General features: G+C 51.8%; 2 protein-coding genes across 3 annotated transcripts in view; one reads left to right on the top strand and one right to left on the bottom strand.

Moving 5' to 3' along the window:
- The window catches only part of CMTM4 (CKLF like MARVEL transmembrane domain containing 4), a 69,572-nt gene extending 55,486 nt beyond the window's left edge, over positions 1–14,086 (top strand). The window contains exons 3-4 of the mRNA XM_036833110.1: positions 4,401–4,499; positions 5,571–14,086. Coding sequence (XP_036689005.1) covers positions 4,401–4,499; positions 5,571–5,735 — 264 coding nt within the window. The 3' untranslated portion in view covers positions 5,736–14,086. The remainder of the gene's footprint in view (positions 1–4,400; positions 4,500–5,570) is intronic.
- On the bottom strand, positions 12,685–22,178 carry CMTM3 (CKLF like MARVEL transmembrane domain containing 3). 2 transcript variants are annotated; one of them, XM_036833112.1, is made up of 5 exons: positions 21,915–22,174; positions 18,690–18,845; positions 17,608–17,703; positions 17,081–17,201; positions 12,685–15,065 (listed from the first exon to the last, which is right to left on the bottom strand). In XM_036833112.1, exons 1-5 carry the CDS (start codon positions 22,059–22,061, stop codon positions 15,037–15,039), a joined length of 549 nt encoding a protein of 182 aa, XP_036689007.1. In that variant the 5' UTR covers positions 22,062–22,174; the 3' UTR covers positions 12,685–15,036. The 2 variants fall into 2 exon arrangements, with proteins under 2 accessions (XP_036689007.1, XP_036689008.1); XM_036833113.1 differs by lacking the exon at positions 17,081–17,201 and having other exon boundaries at positions 21,915–22,178.
- Between the last annotated feature and the right edge of the window lie 1,752 nt (positions 22,179–23,930).

The raw sequence follows: 23,930 nt of genomic DNA, 5'->3' as shown, positions 1-23,930 counted from the left end.
TGACCCCAACAGAGCCAGCTGATGAGTGACGTAGGGTGTGATTGGTATAGATTTAGAAAACCGGCTCATTTCAGGAGGTAAGTTGACTCACATATGCATGAAAAATGGTAAATAAGGAGGACAATGCAAAGTATATATTTTATACAAGCATTATTTGATGCAGTCAGAAAGAGTGTGTTAATGTCAGCTTGTAAGTATATATTTTATACAAGCATTATTTGATGCAGTCAGAAAGAGTGTGTTAATGTCAACTAGAACAACTTAAAGAACTTGGAAAAGTGCTTTATTTATGATTTCTGGCTTGTTCTAAAGGATGCAAAGCAGGAGTAGCCAAAAGGAAGAGATGCATAGGGCAGGGTCCAGAGGAGTCTCTGTCCCCATGGAGTTGGGGGGCAACACCCTCTCGGCATGTGGAACCCCGTCATTCAGGCTTTTATGGAGATTTCATTATGTAGGCATGGTTGATTAAAATCTTTGGCCATTTGGAGGTTGAACTCAATCTCCAGCCCCTCTCCCGCCCACAGGGGCCGTGGAGCTGAAAGTTCCAACCCTCTAATCACCTGGCTGGTTTTTCTGATAACCAGTCCCCATCCAGAAACTATCTAGGGGCTTGAGAGTCACTTCATTAGCATAAACTCAGGGATAGTTGAAAGGGCCTCGTTAAGAATGACAAGACACTCCTATCACTCAGGAAATTCCAAGGAATCTGGGACAAAGACCAAATATATATTTTTCATTATGCCAAACTCATCCTTTCTAGGGCTCAATTTCCTCATCTCTAAAGGCCCTTTATTATAGATATTTTGGATGGTAATTAGGTTAGGGCTCAGTGAGACACTGGGAGTTACATGCTTGGCACAGTGGGCTCTCTGTAGATGGTAGCTGCCCCTGTCATCAGTACTCCGATCATCCCTTTGATACTGGGGCCATCTGGGCACAAGTCAGTGCACTGTATGTTCCGAGTGGTTGTAAACTTCCTCTCTTGTCCATGTGTAGGGCTGACTCAAGCTAGCCACAGAGCCCAGTGGTACTGAACAGCTGCTTTGGGCCAGGTTTTGGGAACTGAAAGCGCAGGGTAGGTAGATGCCAGCTGCTCTCCTGTGGTATGTGTGCTCTGTGTGATCCTGTTTGGTGTGAGGCCTGGGAGAACACAACGGCTTCCTCGGGGCAGGGGGCCTGGAGCAGGTCAGTCGGGGAAATTCAGAGAAAACGCCAGATTCCAGTTGAGCCTTGAGGGATGAACAGGTGCTCGCTGGGCACAGAGTATGGAAGGATGGGGCACGTTGTAGGATGGCCCATTCTCTAGGATTGGATCAGGGTCACAGACTCAGGGTCCCCCGGGGCTGCTCATGTGGCGGAAATGGGCAAGTGAGAAGATGGGCCAGGGGTCTGGGAGACGGAGAGGTCGTTCTACTCAGTCACAGCCTATTGTGTTACTTCATGGGACTTCAGGACAGTTTTTCAAGAGCAGCTGAAAGATGGATTTTGTTTGTTTTTTTTAGAAGTTTCTTATGTGCAGTCTTCTGATATTTAAATGTCGGCTTGTTCAAATCTGTTTTGAACAGTGTACAAGTCAAACCTATCTGTGGGCCAGATCCCGTTGATCAGTTATTGGAGTTACTTGGGCTCCCACCTGTGCTTATTGATGTGTTAATGAAGGAGAGACCGGAAAGCCTGTGTGTGTGAGGGTGCCCTTCCTCCTCATCTCCTGGCCTAAGAAGGGGCTGCAACCTTGGGTGTTCTAGAGCCCCTCCCCATAGGAAGCAATGTGGCTGGGTGTGAGACTGCAGGGAGGGGGAGCGACTGCGGCAGACATGAAGCATGTGACTGATGAGTGCATGTCCCATTAAAAGCGTTAAAAAAAAACCAAAAACAAAAAGCACCAGTGTTGACTAAACCCAACCCCTCCCCAAATCCACATCTGAAGGCATGCCTGTGTCTGCTCCCTAATGTGAAGGGTGAATCTACAAGCCTTGATTTTGTTGATGGCCAAGGAACTCAAGAGATTGATGCTGACTAACTTTTGCAGTATTCCAGTTTTAAGCCTTTTAAACTGTGCAAGTAGTAAGTGTTTGTTATAGAAAAAGTGGAAGATACAGATAATAAAGGAAAAATGAAATCATGTGATGACCCAAGAGAAATGAAAACATATGTCTACATAAAAGCTTATAAGTTCATAGTAGCATTATTCACAGTAACTGAAAAGCAGGAACAACTGAAATGTCCAAAAACTGGTGAAAGAATAAGATGTGTATCTATACAATGGAATATTACTCCGTAATGAAAAGGAATGAAGTGCTGATATATACTACAATATGAGTGGACCTTAGAACTATTATACTAAGTGGAAGAAGCCAGTCCCAAAAGATCCCATATTATATAATAATTCTATTTATATGAAATGTCCAGAATAGGCAAATCCATAGAGACAGAAAGCAGATTGTTAGTTGCCTAGGATTAAGGGAAGGGATGAAGAATTAACTGCTAATGAATATGAGGTTTGTTTTGGAGGTGCTAAAAATGTTCTAAAATTAGATTGTGGTGAATTATATCTCAATAAAGCTGTTATAAAATCATATGTGATAGCACCCATCCAGGAGTAACCATTTGTAATATGTGGGTGTAATCTTATAGAATATTTTCCCTAGACTGTCTTTCACATGTGCATGTACGTTGTGATATGTGAGTGCAGAAAAATGGAACCATTAAAGTCATGCTTTTCCATTTAAACTATCTTGAGTATCTTCCATGTTAAATATAAAACTATATCATTATTTTTAATGACTGCATAGTGTTCTGTTATGGAAATACCATTTTATTCAACAAATCCCTGATTCTTAAGCATTTTGTTTGCCTTCAGTTTTTTGCTGTTTAAAATAGTATGATGAACATCCTTGTGCTTAGACCTTTTTGTGCTAGTATGATATTTAAGATGAATTTCCAAATGTGGAATTCATAGACAAATAAAGTTCAAAGTCTTTAGTACCTATTTGCCCTTTACCACATTTATATTTTTATATTGTCACCATTAATGTACATACTGTTTTGTTTGATGTTCAGCCTCAGCATTTTATCATAAAACATCTTCCCTGTTTCTGAATAGTCTTTGGTTTGGAAAGTACATTTTATATTTTTCTTTATCCCTATAATATCCCTATATTTTTCTTTACCCAGAGTTGGGTGTAACTAAACACTTGCTGATTTGAATCTGTGAAAATTTTGCCATGGCTTCACACTGGTCACCACTGAAAACTGCCCTGCTGGCAGAAGCCCCTGGCAGACATTTCTGAATAGAGTTTGTAGTCCGTACTTTGCTGCTCTCTGTGAGCCGGTGCAGAAGCGCTGGCCAGGAGCGTGTGTGTGCCTGGAGGGTCCCGCTGCACAGGCTCAGGACTGTTATGATGTGAATGCTGCCTTTTGCCATCTTTAAAGAGGAGATGGCCCCTGAAACCAGCCCAGCCAGGAGGACTCACCTGGTATTGATGGCACAGTCAACCTGGCACTTAAGCAGTTGAGGATTTTGCCTGGATTCTCTTTCCCTGTAGAGGTCACAGGGGCGCTCTGGTATGGCCCAGTTTGTGGGGGGCCTAATGCCCAGGTAGTAATATCAGAAGTAACAATAGATGTGCAGGGAACCCTTCCCATGGGCCGGGCACGATGCTCAGCTCTTCACATGGGCTGTTCCACCCAATCCTTAAAGCACCTCCGGGGGGTGGGATGGGGGGCTGCGCCCATATAAGACACAGAGCGGCAAAGTGGCTTGTCCACAGTCATGGTCAGTTAGGACCCTCATCCGTCTGTGTCCCTTAATCACTGTGCTATGTTCCTCTCGACAAGTAAGACAGGAGTTAAATGTTCGAAGCGTTGGATTTGTAACCTGATTTGCTTTGCAAGAAGCTTAGGGGAAAATCCTCTAGGCTTTAGCAGCATGGAGACTTGAAAGACCATGCATGAGAAAGAGAAGCATGAGGCCTGGCTAAGTGTGTTCTCCAGGTCTGAAAACAGTGTGCTTGACATGTCACAAGTGAATGAGGGGATTTCACCAGTTTCAGTCCATTCTTTTCCATGCCAAGAGGATTTGAATGTGTTTTGGGTAATTAGTGTGCGTGTCCTTGTGGGTTAGCAGTTTGGTTTCCATAATAGGTCATTAAGAAATGGTAACATGACGTGGTTGGTTAAAATGTGGATTTTGCTGTGGTGATTTATCAAATAGCATCATTAACTGTTATCCTCTTTGCCTTCCTCTGTGTGACCAATACCCGTGGGCCATTGAGACTAAAATATGGAGCCAGCAGAGAGGCGGGGTATTGTGCTTTTTATTTAGAAAGTTCTTCAGTTGCTTTTAGGGCAAGGCATGAAATGGTTCTTTTCAAGTGATTTTATTTTATCTTATTCTTTAGGATTTGGTCAACACTGGACTCAGCACTTTCTTTTTCTTTATTGCTTCCATTGTACTGGCTGCTTTAAACCACAAAACCGGAGCAGAAATTGCTGCCGTGGTAAGTGAACTCAACATGTTAAAACAGGGCTGATTTGTACACTTTCTGTGACTTGCTCCTCTGGTCCCCTGGCCTGTGTCCTACTCCTTCTCCTTCAGCTTTGTCTTTGCTAGTGATACTGTTACTGGGCCAGCGGAGGTCCCAGTTCCTTCAGTGCTGCGGTTCTTAAAGTGTGGTCCCCGGAACAGCAGCCTCAGCATCACCCGGGAACATGTTAGAAATGCCCTTCTCAGCCTCCCCCAGAGCTGCCGAATCAGAAATGTGTTTTAACAAGCTCTCAGATGCACACTCAGGTTTGAGAACTTCTGCTTTAGTCTCTTCCCAACGGAGCCCTGGATGTCTGTTAGTGGTGCTGCTTTTAGGGCCTTCCCTGCCGGGATGGGGTGTTAATGAGGCAGATGCAATCTTGCAGAATGCGGGGTGGGGGTGGGGAGGACGGGGCCAGACAATGTAAGACTTTCTCCCTCTGTGCTCTGCATTTCCTTATTGTTCTGTATTTGCAAAGAATATATAGCACTTTTGTAATTGCGGGGGATGGTTAAAAGGTTTATTAAAAATGCTAAACTGTTAGCTCTCCAAGGTATCAGTCAGTAGATTCATCAGTCATTATCTTATCATTAAAACTCCACTGCTTCTCACCCTGGAGCTGCCCACCCAGAGCTGCCCAGGTGAGCGGCAGCTGGATAGCAGGTGGGGGTTGGGGGCTGTGATTTGGAATGTCAGGTCTTGCGGTTTGATTTGGGGCTCACACAGCGAGACCCTGATTTTTCATCTCACGGTGTTTCATCTACATTGTATTTTCCCCCAAGGACCAGTGTCATGAAGGTCTGTAAAAGAGGCACTTCTGTGACCTGTTTCCTTGTAGATCCAGAATACTTTGAAAGAGACCTTAGGCTGCCTTTTTGTGGGTCACACGACTATGAACTTGGCCATGACAAGCTGAACATTCAGCGGGGCTGCGTGTTGGGGTCAGAGCTGGGAGAGCTGCCGCAGCTCGGCTCACTGTAAGCTGCTCAGAGACCCCGCAGACGGCTGACGTGCCCGTGGACTAACCGGGTTTGTGTCTCGTAGATATTCGGCTTCTTGGCAACCGCGGCGCACGCAGTGAGCGCGTTCCTGGCCGCGCAGAAGTGGAGGGTCAGCCTCCGCCAGCAGAGCGCCAGTGACTACATCCGCGCCCGCACGGAGTCCAGAGACGTGGACAGCCGGCCCGAGATCCAGCGCCTGGACACGTGAGGACGCGCCAGAGTCCTCTTCCCTCTGCTCCTCGTGCCCGTCCTTTCAATCAAGTTTTTCTGTCCCTCATCACGTCAGATTTTCATGTGACTAAGTTGAATTTTGTCCTCCTCGGTAAAAGTTCATTTTGGGAAAGGGTTTTCACAGTGGCCCTTGTGGCGGGTGCCTGAGGCAGGGAGCCCCGTGCCCAGCTGTTCAGAAAGAGGTGGGCGGAACAGGTGCCCAGATCCTCCGGTTTGGTGGCCCTGGGAGCCGCTGGCCTCACAGGCTGCCGTGTCCACTTCACTGTCCCTGAGCACAGGCTTCACGTCTGACTCTGAGCCACCCTGTCATATGTATTTGTGACAAGTCAGGACTTTGGATTAAATGGGGGCTGCTAGGAGGGTGGGGGGGTGGAATCAAGGAATGAAGGTACATGGTTGGAACAGTCGGTGAGCAGTGATTCCTGGGCAGCTCCCATAGCTGCCCCAGGTCAGCTTTAGTCTTGCTGCCAGGATCCCCCTCTCCCCGTTGTTTTCCACGCCTGGGGCATCGAGACACCAGCACAAGCCTGGAAAGCCACATGAGACACCGAGGGTCTTGGCGGTGGGTGTGCTGGCAGAGCTTTTCGCTGGGTCTGGGGTTTGCGGGGGGGGGGGGGGGGGGGGGGGGAAAAGCTGGCATCCTCTTGGCACGGCGCCGCGGCACTGCTGACCTGTGGGAGGGTCACCATTTGTTTCCTACCCTGCTGAGAAATCCCTTAATGCTTCCTCAAATGAATCACCTCCCTGAATGTGGGGACCATCTTTTTTCCAGTTTCCTCCCTTTCCTGAATACTTTGAGGCTGGACTGCAGATTTTCTGTCATTTTACCTTCCCAGGTAAAAGCCACGAAAGAGATACAGTCTGTTCCCCCAGCCCGAACCCTTGCCCATTTGCTGGCATCATGGACCACAGGTGGGGACACACCTCTATTTTAGGGGTGTGCACTGATTTTCAAATGCCTGAGAAGAGTTCTAGAGTGATTCTGAGTCGATCTGTCTAGGATTTGAAAATACTTGAATCTGCACCATGACACCCCCTTTCACTGATGTTTCAGAGGCACGGTCATCCCTGTGCCTCAGGGTCGTAACCATGAATGTCGATCTTGGAATCTGTCGGGGAAAGTTCCAGTTATGTAAGGTTTTGAACTGATTCTCGATAAAGTGACGATTATTGTGGTGACTGAGTTAAATGAGCCCCTACGATGCTGTAGTTTTTTGTTTTTTGTTTTCTGTTGGAGACTAATTGTATCTTTTATGGAAAAATTGTTTTAACGTGTCAGGTTTTCACTCTGAACTGTTTTTAATGTTTACAAACCTCACTCTAGCTCTAATATTTTGTGTTTCTCCCTGACCGAGGAAAAAAACGCTTACTGCTGGTGGGAAGATTTTTGCATTAACGTGGAGAGTCCCCAGGATCTTGTCCTAGTGAGTGTTTACAGCTTCAGCAGCATGCAGTGTTAACGAGAGAGAGGGTCTGGGTCTGGGGGTGGGGTGAGCAGAGCCTGTGTGAGAAATGTCCAGCTGTGCACACATGGCATTACGTTCTGCATAGCAGAGCAGCGTCTGATTTCCCTGCGCGGGTAGATTGATCAGGTAGCGCTGCTTGGCTGGGGATTCCGCAGGAAATGGTACTGTGCTGTCTCTGAAGGGTCGGGGTTTGGGCCCCCTGAACTGAACATCCCATACAATCTGAGTTCTGCCGCAGTTCCTTTCCAGGGCCGTGACCCAGGTCACCTGTTCAAGTCCCTGGTCTGCTCAGGGGCCGTGGGCTGCAGATGCAGACCCAGCTCATCAGGCGGTAATTCCCCTCCCTCTGTTCCCGCAGAGGGCAGCCAGGCCTGGTCACAGCGGGTCTGACGGAGCCCTCTTCCCATGGATGTTGTGAGGCAGTACAAACCATGCTTCACAAACTCTGTACCTATTATGTGTAGTGATTTTTGAGGAGATTATGACATCTGGATTTTATCTGTTCATTTTATGTATTTATTTTGCATTTGTTGAGTGTATATGCTTAGTCAAAATGGGGCTTATCTCTCTCTGAGAGTTCCATTTAAAAACAGGGTCACAAAGACTCAGCCTTGCATTAAATGGGGCCCACTTAGAAGGACCACCCTGAACTGTATCAGAAATCTCCTGCTGGGACTCATGTTACTTGGCCTCAATAAAAAAGCCGCCTTTGAAGTGAGATTGAAAAAAAGAAGACTGTTCAGGCAGGGTTGTTGCCCAAATTTTCCCAAGTCATTTCAGTAAAACCAGTTTATCATCTGGTTGAAAGGAGCCTATTGGCCTCCTGAGGATGTGTTGTCCGCTGCAAGGAACGGTTCTGAAGCCCATCGCAGTTGTAAACGCTGATAGATGATAAAAAGTGGTGACACCTTGTGCCATCGGCCACTTAGGAATTATTGAATAATTTGCATCTTAGTGTTAGAATCTTGGAATTATTTATTCCCCTGTAACTATTTAATGTCCTTTGTGCCATGAGACTCTCCCATGGTTTTTGTAAATATATTTCTTTATATTTAATAAGCTCCCACTACAACCGGAAGTGGCCAGGTATGCAAATTGGTGTGATGCAGAGTCATAAGTCCTGTCACGTGTGGCAGTGTGGTGAGAAGGAAGGAATATGGTTGTCCAGTGTCAATGGAAAGACACCTGCATTTTCCTTATGTTGTCTCTGTGTACAAACAAGACAGTCTAGATTTGGGGGGCTTAAAAGGACTGTTTTTTGCAAACTGAAGGAAGCTTATTTTTGCATTTAATAGTTCCAATATGGACCCATGTCAGTTTGGTTTGGGGCATTTTTGAGGCTGAGGCAATCTTAGTGTTTCTCAATTTTCTGGTGGGATGATATTGGCTTTCATAGTTGGTGCCAGACTTGTGTATGTTTGAATTTGTTCCTGGAGACTGGATGGTTGAAACCCTCAAGCATTTGGTGGAAACTCTCGTGGTTTTAGATGGATGCAAACACTGACGTCTTCAGAGAAAGTTTATCCTGGCATCGATTTGGTTGATGCGGTATTTTTTCTTTTCTCTGATTCTCCTTTAGCCTCCCTTCACACTGCTTAAGGCATGGGGTGGGGCGGGGGTAAGTACCTTTTCCCTTTCATACAGGGAGATTCTAACCACGAGAGCCTAAAGATACTTGTTGGCTCCATATAAAGCCGGGGAAAGACAAAGACAGTTACAGATGAAAATCTCACAACAGAAATTCGATTTAAAGCAAAGAAAATAGATTTTCACTCTACAGCAACAGTCGTCCGAGAGATTCCCTTTGCCCACAGAAAGGCAAGAATGTAGTAGCCTGCGCAGTCCCAATGGCCACGTCTTCCATGGCAACTTGAACCAAAGTGCCAGCGTGGACGAAGCCCGGCCTGGCCCCAGGGAAGCCAAGGACACAGCCTGGTTCTGAGAGCTTGGCTCTGGAAGGTGGATGCCACCCCCTGCCCTTTGGGCACCATCACTGCCCCTTGGCTAAAGGCTCATGCCCATGGGCAGGCATGGAGTGTATCCGACCCCACCCTGTGTCGGATGCTTCTGGAGAGAGCTTTGTGACTCAGTTGAAAACATTCCTACTCTTTTAAAGTTTGCAGTTGCATCTGCCTTTCTTCGAAGCTTTCTTAGTGATTCAATCTTGGGTTAAGCCACATGCGGCCTCTGAGGAGATGAAGCACTAACCCTTTTGTCTGCACATGTATGTGAATTCTTGCTTGCAGTGAATGACCCTTGAATAACCCCTCCCTGTTTCAGGGGTGTGTGGCCCAAGCTCACCTTTTCTTGTAGACTTGCATGTGCTGTTTGGGAAGAAACCCCTCACCTCTCCACGTGTTTAAGAGGCGGACCAAGTTCCTAATCTCGGGCTGTACAAGATGTTCTCTGGGTTGTTCTCAGAATCTGTCCTAACGGATGAATAAAGTGTGGAGACAACATGTGGCCCCTGTAGTGATTCTGGGAGGCCGTGACGACTGAAGTGGGTCCCGTTGTGCCGTCCACGTTCAAAACAAAGCAACCATGAAGTCTTCGTGCCACTGCCAGATTGTCATTTTCTCCACCTCTGGTTTACAGGAAAATATGGCATTACACAGGTAGCAAAAGGTGAAAACACCTTCTAGGCTGCTGCCGATTGACTGTCTCAAGCGAAATAAAAAGTTGCTTCCTGCTCCAGCGACTGCCATTAGCGTGTGAGGTCTCCAGACACTTTTCTGGCTCCTAGTGAAGTTCGCAGAACTCAGGGGCTCCCTCTTATTTCATCAGCAACCATTCCCAGGACCAGCTAGGTGACAGCCGGTGAAGTGGGAGCAGGGGCGGGTCTGGGAGGGGAGAGGAAGGAGGGGGAGGCTCAGACCGTCTGTCGTGGGCCTGTCAAGGGCACTGGACATGGTTACCCACCCAGGGTACTTCCTGCCCTCTTTGGAAAAGCGAGGTCTTGTGTGCTGGAGCCCACCTGAGAGCGGGAGCCAGCGTGGGGAACAGCGTGCCTTGGCGCCGGGCTCTTAGTGTGAGTTTGGGGACTCACAGGTCTGGACAGGTGACTCGGATTCTGATTTGGGTGCCCCTCAGAGAGGACGCAGGCCTAACACCGCCTGCCTTGAGCTTTGTAAACGCTCCTGGCTCTTTATAAAATCTCCTATTTCTTCTCTTCTCAGCAGATATCGCTGAAATCATAACTGTCTGGTTGAGAAGGTAATTTGAAATATCTGGCTCTTTACATTTCTTTTATTTAGAAACTGTCTCTGAAAGAAAATACCCTCGATATCTGTTAGATCTAGAAGAATTTTCTTCTCAAAGTTGAATGTTTGTTTAACTTTTCTTCACACCAGTAAATGGCATTTATATACTTTTAGGCTTGATACAGAGGGGTGGGTTCTGATACAGTTTCCCTTCCTTTGGTCTAGATTCTTATTCCATTTGGATATAATTTCTCAACCTTGGGGATTTATTTTTTCCTTTCTAGTTTTTATTATTCTATAAACATAAAAGTAAAGAAAAAAAATTACCCGTAAGTCCGCTGAGTAAATCAGTGGCAACTTGCCTAGAATAAAGTTTAGTTCATGGATCCTTCAATCGTTTATCTTTTTCACAGGGTTAGTTTGTTGTCTAGTTTTTATGCCAAGACTTTAATTTGGGTGACTCGCTATCTAGACACCCTGGAGTGTTGTGTTTTCTTTGGGATGCATTCTACACAAGGCCGAGAGCCTTCATTAAGGGGTTAATAGCCTGGACTCTAGTGAGCTACATCAGAACTTTCATGGTTCTAATTTAGAGTAGGAACTTGTCTCAAATGACCTTAATCAGTTTTGTTGGTGGGATTAGGGAGAGGCCCAGAGTTTCTTTTCATAAGTGCACCTCAGAGGAGAGAACGCGTGACACAGTTGATCCGCCAGTGGTTTGTACGGGTTTCAGTAATAGCCTGGAACCATCCAGTATGAGTCGTCTTTGGAGGACACTGCTGAAACCCGGTAGGAAGCACCCCTCTTATCAGGAAAGCCACCTGAAGGGACGGTCAGGAAACGAGGACAGCGTGGGGGCCTGGCGTCCACGCAGGCGGGGCCAGGTCTGGCTGCTGCCCTCGCGGGCCGTTTTGCTTTCCTGCGTGTTCCAGAATTGACTTTGCAAGTTTCAACTCTGTTCTCCTTTCTGCAGATGTGAGGAAGGCAGATATTCGGTGCTTGGAGGGAGAACTGGCTGGTCCAAGGGTTCCTGGGGGAGCGCGAGGGCAGGATGCCTGTGCCGCCTCTCGGGACCGGCCCAGGCCGCTAAGGCCTCTCGCCTGCCTCCAACTCTGTCACTCCGTAACCCGTTTAAAACCGAGTTTTCAAATCCTGCCGCATGATGAAACTGACGTATGTGGATAAAACCAGTGCTTTTCATAACTTGATTCTGATGTAGTTTCCTCTAAAAGAATGCTAGGGGTCGAAACTATTTGTATATGTTGAAATTTGTAGGGGTTCAGGAACCCGTGGCAAAAAACACTTAACTATTTATTACAGGTATGACTGTATTTTTTCTTTTCCCAAAGTAGGTAATTATGTCTTTGTATATTTTAAGACAAATAATAATCACTTCACCTTTGGTGCCTTCCGTGTGTCAGTCACATGAACACTCTTGTCAATCATGGAATTGAAAAAAAAGATGTACATTTAGTTAAACAAGATAACACTATTTTTGTAGCATGATTTTAGATTGTGTCCTTTCAATATTGCTTCCAGCAATGTTGGTTTTGAGGTTTGGTCATTTTCCCTTTAAACTTCATTATATATTTTAAAAAAGAAGAAAAAAAAAAAAACCCCAAACCCCCGGCTTTTTCGGTCTTGTTTTCTGCTGCTTTCTCCCCAACATCTTGTTTCTGCTTATTTAAACAGCCTGAGAGTGAGAATATATTTCTGTGAAGTAGTTATTGATCAGTATAACTGCATTTGGCATTTTTAAACCATTTTTTCAGTTTGAACAGCCACCGCTCATCTCAAACAGTAAGAGGAAAGTGGTTCCATAAAAAAAGGACAGAACATTCTCGGTGCTCTGACTTCCCCATCTTTGGGTCTAAAACGGTGAAAAAAGCCCTTTCTTTGGCTGGTGTCTGTCTTCCAGATCAGCTCAGGCCGCCGTCCTCCGCCTTGGCCAGCCTCCCTCTGCCCGTGTGAGATGTGCTGGGGTGGGGCGGGGTGGGGGGTGGAATCTCTGCTGGTCTCGGGCTCACCTTCCACTCGGATCTCAGATTGGTTTGTGGATGCCCTGGGTAGGTTCCGTGGCCCTTCCTGGTTTCCCGCCCAAACATAATAGATTTCCTGCTGTGACAAGCTTGATGAAATTAAGACACAGAGGACATGCCGGCTGCTCCTTTTGCTTTCCCACCCCTGCAGGACTGAGTTATGTCTGGTCAAGAAAAGTCTTGAGTAAACTAGCTGAGCCCATTTAAAATGAAGGAATGGATTTATTAAAACATACAACTGTAGCTTTTTTTTTTTTTTTTTTGGTCGCTTTGAAGGGTCGGAATGTGTTATTATTTTCTAACAAAGGAAGTCGAGTCAGATGGCTGATAATTCCCATGTGATTACTCGGTACTTGGCCCAGTGGTACTTGGGAGAGGGGCAATGTTAATTTAACAACGACTACACTTTGCTTCTTAAAAGTCTATTTCCTTTAGCAGTGTAGACACAGCTGCAGGGCGACCTGAGGTGCCGCCTGTTTGGCAAACTTTGGTTTATGCTGTTGGTAGGTCAGAGCTCCCATCCTGGCTTTTGAAGCTGGTGTGGATGCGCTGGGGTGGGCACCACCCGGCTCCCACAGGCTCCCAGGTTTGACTCTATCCATTTGGAGTGGTTTGGGGGCCCCAAAGCCTTTGCTCCTGTTGGTTTGTCCCTGACAGCAGACAAAGCCTCGTGCTGCCCTCAGTTTTCCCTCTTTCTTTTGAAGGACCAATTTTTCACGGTACTTGTCCTGATTGTTTTCATAGTGTTCAAATCTGTATTTTTGTATGTAGAGGGAAATAATTTTCTCAACACTAATCGCTAATAAATGCTGTATTAAATTGTCATGAAGGAGTTCTTGTTTAATAAACGGACATGTAAAAACAGTATCTCTTTCTTCGCTCTGCCTCGCCTCCCGCCCTTTCAAAGGCTGTGGCCCAGATCCTGAAACAGGCCCGTAGGGCGGGGGTTGAACACAGCCACAGTTGGGGGTGAGGACTCCGCGGTGTCGCTGTCCACAGGCGGCTTGGCTGGGCCTGGCGAGGTGGGGCCACACCCACAGGCCCGTCAGCTTCTGCACAGTCCACTTTCATACGTGTTTTCAGAACACACTGTGTGTGAAAGTTGGGGCAGAATGCCTCGATCCTTTTCCATCGCCGGGGCCAAAGCACTGACTTACCATGGGACGTTAGCCTGATGCGTGGGTGAGACCCTGGGCCTCTTGTGAGGACCTGGGCAAGTCACCGAAACCGTCAGTTTCCTGAACTGTGAAAGAGGATTGTGTGGGGTGTAGAGTACACGTGCAGACGCCTAGCAGGGCCCTGGCGGGGAGCAAGTGCGCGTGCATCATTGCTGTAACCTGGAGCTGCCAGGATCCACACGGCGCGTGGGACCACTCTGTGCTGACGCATGACACCCGGCAGCGTTGCTCCGGGTGTGTAAGGTTTTTTTCAAACACACACACTCCAAGCAGGAAGTCAGTCTGATTTAATCCATTATGGCTTTTTTCAGGGTAGGAGATTCACATGCAAGAGAAGAACAAAGATTACAAATGCCCAAAACATGGGTCCAGAACTCTGGCTCATTCACAAGGCCTCTTGGGTCACAGGAAATGCCATTTAAGAAGCTGCTTTTGTGTAAAAAAATTTAAAAAAATAAAAATAAAGTTACAAAATCCCATTGAAGATACATGCACAGCATAATAAGGTCCTTAGGTGAACACAGAAGGCACGTCTCACCCCTCGTGAGGGTCAGGTGTTCAGAAGCACATTGTCCTGAGGGCCAGAGAGCCTCTCGCCTGCTGACGGCCCAGGGAAAGACAGGGTTTGGCTGGGCCTGCCCAGCTGCCCTGGGGGCTGTCACTGCCACTTCGTCGTTTGGAGCCCTCGATCTCTTGGACCTGGTACGCTAGTCTACAAGCTCTTCTTGAAACAGTCTTAGACCCAGAAGAGGATGTCATCTGAAGAAGATATGGTCTCCAAGGGTGTAAGGTATCACTCATGGGCACTGGGACCCACTCTCTCCTAGATCATACAGCAAAGGCCAGTTTTCTCCCTGCTTCGAGAATGAAGAGGGAACTGTTGCTCCTTGAACAAAAGAATCTTGGAAGCATCGTTCTCCACAAGATGCCTGCCGGGAGCAGGGGCACCAGATGCAGACAGAAACCACTGGGGCCCAGGGGACGGCCCTCCGCCGGTTTCTGCCTTGTCTCTCCCCCGCACTCACCGCAGCGTGAAGTGCTTCCTGGGATGGTATAACAAGGCTCTATCTGCTTTGTCCCCTTGTGCTTATTTTTGGCAGAGGTTTAAGGGCTTAAGGTCTGTGGGACAGAAACGAGAAGTGGCGGAACGATGCCCTCACGAGCAGAGAGGCTGGAGAGTGCTAAGCCGAGGGGTGCCATCATGTGTGCCGGGCTCAGGAACGTCACCCTGGGGCTGTGAGGAGGCCTGCTCCGTCAGCAACTCCCGCTGCTGCTCGAGAAGTCACAGCCTCCCTCCCAACACGCACGGTCCCCTGGCCACGCTCCGGCCAGCATGGTCAGAAGCTGCAGGAGTGGAGGCCTGCGTGGCTCAGGCTGCCAGGGCAGGTCGGGTCTTCAGTCGGAGTCAGAGTCGGAATTCTCTTCTGAAAGGAAAGCAAAGAGGATGCTTGGCAGGAGTTTCGGGGCCAGCGGTGCCTGGGAGCCGTCTCTGGGGAGGCACTGGCGGCTGGAACCCGGGGCTCAGGCCGCTCCCGCAGCTGATGGCGCTGTGGGTGGTGTCTGCTTGGCGTGAGGACCGTCGAGTGCTTGGGACCCTCCGGGTGCAGTCGAATGGAGGTGGGGAGCCCAGATGCCCCTTGCTCTGGGGCTCCAGGCCCTCCCAAATCTGCCTGGGCCGTTCTCACCTGGAGGTGTCAGGGTTGTATATCTGCCCCCCAACCTGCAGTTCAGCAGGTCAAGATGGGGCTAGCTATTGCCCAAGAAAGTAAAACATACTGGAAAATCAGGAAGCTTCTTTTTAGCCATTTCATAGTTTCAATCTCCCCTGTCCCAGGAGTTTCAATGTCACCTGCCTGGGGACAGCAGGCACTCAGTGGAGAGATGCCAACTCCAAGGCAGGGCCTGCAGGCCCCTCAAAAGCCCCCCTTGTCCTTCTGTCCAGCCACATGTCACTGCTGATCCTCACAGGACGCGACCACCTGTTCCAGAGAAACACCTCACCTGGACGGGAGCATCTGCCCTTTATACTCTGTTGTCTTCCCTCCACCTGTCCCATTTCTTCTGCCTGCACACTCCTATACATCCATCAAAACCCAGCAATGGGGCCACCTCCACAGCCTCCTAGCGGGAACATAGGATGGGTGCTCCCTCAGCTGCTTCATCCCTACCTCTGTCAGCTCTCATTGTACTGTTACAGTTGACATCTACTCTGGGCTCCTCGTGCCCCCGTTTATGCCGTGTGTGTACATCACCACTTTGTCTCTGGGTCTAATTCCTGTCTGGGCTGAATTCCCTGAGGGCAGGTAGTTGGCCTTGCCCGTCTGCACATCCCTAGGGCCCAGCACATGGCAGCCTCTGTAGGTGTTTGGGTCAACAGAGGCTGACAGAAGGGCCGCGAGGGATCAGGGGACACCAGGCTGGGGGAGTTTGGTGCTGAGCCAAACATCCGATTTACTCAGTTGCAGGAAGCTGACATCTGCCTCTCCATTTAAAGCCTGCCTGGGGGTGTGGAGAGGAAGGGGCAGGTAAATGGCCTGGGCCCTCGGTCCCAGGTCAGCTCCTGGGCTTCCCGGCATTTCTGTGCTGGAGCCTCCACCGCCCCTGTGACTCCTGCTCCCTGGGCAGGGACCTCCACCTCCTCTGGTGGCCTCCCCGGGCAGGAGAGCCCTGGGCTGTGGCTGAGGAAGGCCCGAGGGAGATCACAAGCTCCAAACCAGCTTGGAGTTTGGATGCACCCCTATAGGGCCCCCAGCTGGGTGCATGCACCCTGAGGATGTGACACGTTGGTATGGCTGCTGTCATGGATGGAAAAACCAGCCATCCAGCTTGCAGGGATTTTTTTTGTTTTTGTTTTTTAAATCAGGTAACGATACAACAGCCATTCTGAGCTGAAGGATGGCTTGAGGGGCCAAAAAGTCTGTGGCACTTTGTTTGGATCTAAAAAGTGAAACAAGCCCGAGCTTGACTGTGTTTGCCTGGGCGCTGCGGATAAGCATGAGAGCTTGGTTCGCTGGCCCTTGGGCTGGGGGCAGGCGAGACTGGGGAGCGGGGGTGCTGCTGTGGGACAGGCGGCCACGCTGCAGCCCAGTGGATGGCGTCCAGGGAGTTGAAGGGGAGTGACTGGCCGTCCTGGGGGATTGTCAGGGAAGGTTTCATGAGGAGGAGGTGCCGGGCGTGCCCTCAGCTTGCCCCTTCTGGAAAGGCTGAGGCCCTGGGGAATCCTGTGCTCCCCAGAGGGGACCGGCTTTATGATCAGTGCCGCATGAAGGGATAGGAGAACCAGGCTGTGAAAACACGTCCTGCCCATGGGGAGAGAGGAAATGCTCTTACTCCAGCCTCAGACTAGCCAAGTGTCCCCAGGGGAGAGCAGGGCCCCTGCATCAACCGTTCCAGGTGATGCGCTGGGTTCCCTGGTGGGACCCACAGGGTGGCCACCTACCTTCTGCCTTGTCAGCTGCGGTCTCAGCTGCGGAGTCCCCTTGTTTGAGGAATTTGGCCACATCGTTAAAGATCAGGTAGAAGTCAATTGCAAACACGATGGTGGCAAAGAAGCCAAACACCTGTGCGATACAGGGGACAGGGAGGATGGGACGCGTCATCAGGAGCTGGGAGCCTGGGAATGGGGAGGGCCAGCCCCGGAGCAGCCGCTGCGCCATCCGCATAGCTTTGTCTTTATCTGCTTGGATAAGTAGCTCAGATTGGCGGACACAGACCCCTCCCGTTAACGACAGATAGGAAAACGAGCTGTTAACTTGGTTTGGCAAACAGCCTTTTCGAACTCCGGGCAGAGTAAATCTCCAATAAGAGGACAGTGGAGTCGCTGAGATCCATGTGAAAGCCCAAGGTACCTAGGCAGAGGCAGAATATGCCCAAGAAGCTAAGAGGGGCACCCACTTAGGAGTGGGGTGAACTTGAGTGGGGCATCACTGGGCATCCCCCCCTCCCAGGGGTAGAGTGGCTACTCACCCCGGCTGCTTTGGAAGCTCCGTCCGAGTATTTGGCCACAGCTGTGATGGAGATGGCGAAGTAGATGAGGGCCGCTGTGACACAGCGTAGGAAGTCCTGGGGAGAGAGGGGCATGGTCACAGCGCCCTGAGCTCCCTGGAGTGGGGCACAGCATGGGAAGGGGGCCGCTGGAAGTCGAGGCAGGGGAGAGGGGCTCAGAAGGGCACTGTGTGCCAAGAACAGGGCCAGAATCCCACTGTCAGGGGAAGATGGGTCTGGCAGCCTGGACACACCCGGCCCCCAGGTCCAGCGTCCACAGCGCTCCCCCTCTTCCTGGCCCCACCTGCACTCCCTGGTCCTCCCCCGACCTCCACCCCGCCCCTGCCCAGTGGCCCAGCCCAGATGCAGACTTCCCCGTTTGGCGGGGAGGGAGAAGTTGGAAATCTTGTCACTGCTCCCTCTGGCTCTCCGATAGGGAGATCTGGCCCTGGACCTTGCTTTGCCACATACTTGTGGCAGATCATTTATGTATCATGGTTTCTGTCTACCGGTCCCTAAAATGGGGACGGGGTGCAGCCCATCAGGAAGAATGCTGGGTATGACGTCAAGAGACCAGAGTTCAAGTGCAACCTTTGCTGTCCCTTCTCTCTTACCCATTTCATACAGCAAAGTCCGGGATGGGGTTCTGGGCCCTCCCAGGTGATAAAACGAGTTGTCAGGTGGCTGAGATCCGGGTAAGCCCTGCAAGTCCTCAGTTAACCCGCCCTGCCCCATGTGGAAATGGCTAGAATTCCTGCGGCTAAGACTCATGCCGATGGGCCCAGTTGGGAACACCAGCGCCACCTGACGGCGAGGGGGGAGGATGCCGTCTGGGGTTCATAGCCTCACAGAGGGACACTGGAGGCCCTGGAGGCAGGGCAACCTGCCCTGGGTCATGTGGCTGCCGTGTGGTGAGGCCTGGATCATCCGAGGCCAGGCCTACCCACCAGGCTCAACCAACTGCAAATGGCCCCTCCAGTGCATTGAAGAAAGGATGAGGGCCGAAATGCACACCTCTCTGTGATGGCCAGTCAACCCCTTCCTCCCGGGGCCCCAGCCCTCACCATCATGGGCCAGCACAAGCCCTGCCACTTGTCGTTCAGCTGCATGGCATCAGCAAAGAGGAAGCAGAGGGCCAGCAGGAACTCCAGCAGGGGCGCAGTGAGGAAGGCGGATGCTGAGGACGCCACATAGCAGACGAAGGTGATGAAGGAGAGACCCTGGGAGGTGGGGGAGGGAGAAGTCAGAGCCCGTGCACAGCCCCTCCCTGCAGGCAGGACTAGAGGAGGCTCCAGCAGGTGAAGTGACCTGCCCAGTCCTGCAGCTGCACGATTAGAACTCCATCAGACGCACACCAGTGCTGCCCCCAGTGTCTCTGGGCATGGCTCTGCATCCTGACCTCAGGCCAGCTCCCTGCCAGGACCCAGTCAGGAAGCCCCAGCCTCTCCTGTGTCCAACCTCCCAGGAAGCTGCCTCCTGGGGCTGCGCCACTCCCACCTGCCCCAGAGGCTCTATGGCAGAATCCACCCAACTCAGATGGTGCCCAACGGGAAAATCAAACCCAACCCGTCTCAAAGGCAGTCAACTAAGCAGGAGCCAGTTTCAGAAAATTACACCCAACACCCAAGGTTTGTGCTTGAATGAAAAATTTACCTGAAAAACAGTACACAAATGTGGCGCTTTAGTTAATGATACGCATGCTGAAGTATTCAGAGTTGAAATGTACTGATGTCTGCAATTTACTTTGAATGCATCAAAAAATAAAACGGATTGATGGACAGATAGATATGTGATAAAGCAAATAGTATAATCTAGATGGTGGATATATGGGGTTTTTTCTTGGTATATTTGCAAATTTTCACAATAAGGAGAAAACATCCAGGAGAGGGAGTGGTGACACTGACACGTCATGCCCTGCTGCCTCATTTGTTCAGCCTTTGTGAAGGGTGGGGAAACTGTAACGAGGAACTGATTAAGGATTAAAGTGTTTTCTGCAGCCCTGTCCACACACTGTGGGTGGCAACTGATGCTCGAGGTGCCGAGGCCCCGGGTTAGTTCTGCTGCCCCGTGTGCTCTGAAGAGCAGACGGGGATGATGGGGCTGTTCGCTGGACCAGTGCCTGCTGAGGCTTGTGGGGCGTCCTCAGCTCCTCACCACCACCCAGGCACCAGGTGCCGTTCACAGCCCACTCTGCAGATGAGAAGAGTGAGGTTCAGGGAGATGAAGTGCTGTGCTCAGTGTCGTACAGCTAGTAAGAGGGCATCAGAATTTGAACTCTGGCCTGGCTGACTCCACATCTGGAGTTCTTAAGCAACACTGCCCTGTGGTTGCTGGCCTTTATCTGTCCTGGTTTTGGTCACTCTGGCTGGGTTTGAGCAGGTCCCTGGCTGAGTAGCTCAGAGTGGGCCAGGGGGCTATGTGGGGATGACACCCAGATGCCCCACAGGAGGCCCTGTGGTAGCTTCAGACAAATGAGCTGCAGAGCACCCATATCTGGCCTGAACATGACAATGGAGGTAGCTGAGCCCAACTTGAACAGATGGGAAAATAAGGCGTAGAGATGGGCTGAGAGGCTGCTAGGGCCTCCCAGGAAGGCAAGGCCACAGGACTCTGGCCTGGCCCTATCCTCTACTTCCTCTGCCAAAGGCTGTTCTGTCCCTCCTTTTCCTGTCCCCTACCCCCAAAGCCTGATTCTGGGGATCTCCCTCTCGATTCTGTTTCCTCATTCCCTGATTCCTGGTGGCAACTTCCTCCCCCTTCCTGCCCATGTCAGCCTCCCCACTTGCTTGGGCCTGGGGGCAGCCAGAGGTGACCTGAGGGGGGCAGGAGTGACCTCCAGTGGCTCCCCTTGCGTCTTCAGTGCCCACTCCTCATCCGTCCTTCCTCCCCACTTCATCCTCCTAGACCTAGATTCTTGGCGCCCAGCTTTGCCAAGGGCCTCCTCTAGGCTCTGGCCAGCATCCCCTCCACCCATGAGGTGAGCCTGAGTGGGGATGTGGTTGGGGTCCCCTCAGGGGATGGTGGATTCAAGGCTTCTCCGAAAAAGTGGCTCCCATCAATCTCCAAAGTGGGGCTGCGTGGCCAACCAGGAGGCAACTCCCTGGAGTGTGAGCTGCGAGTCCTGGACCCTGATGCCTCATCTGGGAGTCCGGCAGGTGCCAGGCTGGTGACCTCTGGGCTGACCCCAGAGGCAGAGGAAGTGGTAGGACGGCCTCCTGCCATCTGCCCTGGGTGGTACAAAGGAGAGGCTGGGGCAGAACCCTCCTCTCTCTGATCCCTGCTGTCCCCTGGCCCTCAACTGACCCACGTCAAATCCCCTAGAGGCTCGGGCCTCAGCTTTCTTGTCTGCGAAGTGGGAATAATGACAGATTATCAAATTGCTGTAAATCTGAGTAACAAGTGCTCCACTCTTATCCCGCCTCCGCTCCGCTTGGCCTCTTCCCTTCCCTCCACAGAGGCCCAGCACCAAACCCCAACCCCACAGGCCGACAGTGCGTGAGTTTTCGGAATGTCCCGAGGACAAAGGCCTCTTGATGGGCCTGGGGGAGGGGCGGGTGCGGGAAGGAGCTCAGCGGGGGCGGGACGGCTGGATCCTAGCGAGGGAGAGGAGGAGGGGGATGAAGTCACCCCGCTGGGCCGCCTCTCAGCAGCCTGGGTGGGCGTGGGCTCCCTGCGCGCCCCCCACTGTATGGCCCGGGCCTCACCCAATCCCGGGGGTCCCCCCTCCCAGCTGGCGGGACTCCACTCTGGCTTCCGCCCTGCAGCTCGAGGCCCGGCCGGTCCTCCCTGAGCCCAAGAAAGCGAGCCAGGGAGCAGAGAGACGACCCTGGCCCCCGACCTGGGGGTCGCGAACGGCCGATTCCTCCCAGGCCCGGCCCGGGCGTGGCGAGAGGCTTTGCGGAGCGGGGTGCCCGCGATGGAGGCCAGAAGATGCGGGGACGCAGCCCGTCCCAGGGGCCCAGAGAGGGCGGAGGCGCCGGAGGTCACACAGTGCTGGGCCGAGCTCCCAGGGGCCCGGCCGCCGCGTCGGGGGGCCCCTCCCCAAGCTTCCCTGCGGCTCCCGCCTCGCCTCCGACCCGCGGCTGAGCTTCAGCGAGCCCGTCCCAAACCGGGGAAGTTTGCCGATCTCGGCCCAACTTCGCGGGGCTGCGAGGGGCGTCGGCCGGGCGGGGCGCCAGGACCCGGGCGTGCAGAAGGCGGCGCCCCTAGCTCCACGCCCGGGAGCTGCAGGCGGGAGCTGCCGCAGGGGTCTCGGCGCCGCCGGGAGGGGGCCGGGGGCCCGCACTCACCGTCTCCGCCAGCAGGAGGCGGCCTTTGAGCGAGCAGAGGAAGGCGCGCGCCGGCAGGAGGGCGCGGAGCCCGGGAAGGGCCGCGCGGGGCTGGGAGCGGCCGGCGGGCTCGCGGTCCGGGTCGGGCTCCGGGTCTGGGGGCCACATGGCGGCGGCGGCCCGAGCTCGGCCTCGCTCCCTCTCACCCTGCCCACAGGAGGGAAACGGAAACCCCGACTGTGCGGAAGGAGAACCGAGCCAGACTAGCTGGGCGCGGGAGCTCGCCCTGCCCCGCCCCGCCCCGCCCCGCCCCCGCTCCGCCCCGCCCCCGCTCCGCCCCTCCTCCCTTCCTGCCCTCTCCTCCCCTCCTCCCCTCCTCCCCCCTCCTGACCCCTCCTCTCCTCTCTCCCCTCTTCCGCTCGCCTTCCTCCTCTTCCCCTCTCCTCCTCCCCCTTCGGACTTTGGCTGCCGGGGCTGCTTAGGCCCTCGCTGTTCCGACTGGCAGTGATGCTGGCTTGGGGCTTCCTTAGACCCACCCCCGCATTCTCCCCTCACCCTTGTCCTGGCGGCTGGAGACCTTTTTATTGCCGCCCCCGTCGGAGCTCCCACCCATTTCTCCTTGCCCAGAAGATTGTCTGCATTCGCTGTCTCCCGTCTAGCTTCCTGCCCTAGCTCGCGTCGGGGATCCAGGAACTTAGGCCTTCAAACAGCGAGACCTCTCTCTTGTTTTCCTGCGGCTTTCACCCCACTGTCAGCTCCCTGCCCCACTGCCTCTCTCTTTCTTCCCTGGCCACCCCTCCCATCTTTGGCCAGCCCAGCCTCCTGCGGCCAGCCCTGGATTCGGCACCACTCCCATCTTCATCCCAGGAGGACTCCCAGATAGAGACCTCGGAGCCCCAGCCCCTATACAACACACACATGTCTCCAGGGCGTCTGGAGTTCAGTGTGACCAAGACCCAGCCCATGACATTGTCACTATGCCTGAGCCTCTGCCAAGGGCACTGCCATCTGCCCTTCCACCCCCAAGAGCCAGAAACCTGGGGATTGGCCTCGTTCTCCCTGACCCCACCCTCACCTTCACCCCCCATCTGTCACCAAGGCCCGCACGTCTTCGCCTCCTAAAGCTTTCTTAGATCTCTGTCCACATCTCATCACCACAGCCTCCATTAGATCTCAGACCACTGCTGTCTCCTTCCTGGACTGTTGTGAGGGTGTCTTTAGGAGGCCTCTCTGCTTACTCTCTTGGCAGCCAGAGGGTTGCTTCAATCATCAGTCACAGTCACCTCCATTCTCCTCACCTGGAAAAACCTTGGGAGCTTCCATCTTGCTCAGGGTCTGGGTATAGAGAGTAAAAACAGCCCCTTGCTACCCTTTCCTCTGTCTCTCCCACCTATAGAACTTCTTATCTCCTCCATGCTCCCTCTTGCCACAGGGCCTTTGTACATGCTGATCCCTCTACCTGGAATGCTCTTTCTCCACCTTGTTATCTGATTAACTCCTCTTTTTCTTCTGTGATCATACTGCATTGTCACTTTCTCAGAGGAGACTTCCCCGACCTTTCCAGCTAGGTAGGAGACATTCATTCACTCATTTATTTATTCATTCTACAGCAGTGCTAGAAGCCCAGGATGCAGGGAAACCCCAGCTTTGTTTGCGGGGAGGCTGAATGGGTAAACACTAAGCATGTCCAGAGAATCCTGAATAAGATGATTCCTGGTAATAGATGTCTGGCTGGTTCAGAGTGCAGACAGGCAGCCTGTGTGGATGAAAGGACTGAGCTAAGGGCTGAGGGTGAAGACGAATCAGACAAGGGGTGGAGCCAGATTGTGGAGGACCAGGCCTTGGTGTTTGGATTTTACTCCAAATTCCCTGGGAGGAGGCCAGGTGAAGATTAGAACAGAGGATGACCTGGTTCTGATCTGTGTTAATTAAAACATGCCTCAAAACTGTAACTCAATAATAAGAAGAAAACAAGCCAATTTAAAGAATGGGCCAAAGATCTGAACAGACGATTCAACAAAGATATATGAACATCCA

Source organism: Balaenoptera musculus, chromosome 19, assembly GCF_009873245.2.
Source record: "Balaenoptera musculus isolate JJ_BM4_2016_0621 chromosome 19, mBalMus1.pri.v3, whole genome shotgun sequence".
In the NCBI taxonomy this organism is placed as follows: domain Eukaryota; kingdom Metazoa; phylum Chordata; class Mammalia; order Artiodactyla; family Balaenopteridae; genus Balaenoptera; species Balaenoptera musculus.
The sequence above is the reverse complement of the archived record's forward strand: the minus strand, read 5'-3'. Positions and strand labels throughout refer to the sequence as shown.

Excerpts from the sequence above, each read along its gene's own strand:
- CMTM3 (XM_036833112.1), bottom strand. The coding sequence starts at position 22,061 with ATGTGGCCCCCAGACCCGGAGCCCGACCCGGACCGCGAGCCCGCCGGC. Across the intron at positions 17,704-18,689 it reads GCTTGTGCTGGCCCATGATG|GACTTCCTACGCTGTGTCAC; the intron begins GTGAGGGCTGGG and ends CTCTCTCCCCAG. Across the intron at positions 15,066-17,080 it reads CGCAGCTGACAAGGCAGAAG|AAGAGAATTCCGACTCTGAC; the intron begins GTAGGTGGCCAC and ends CTTTCCTTTCAG.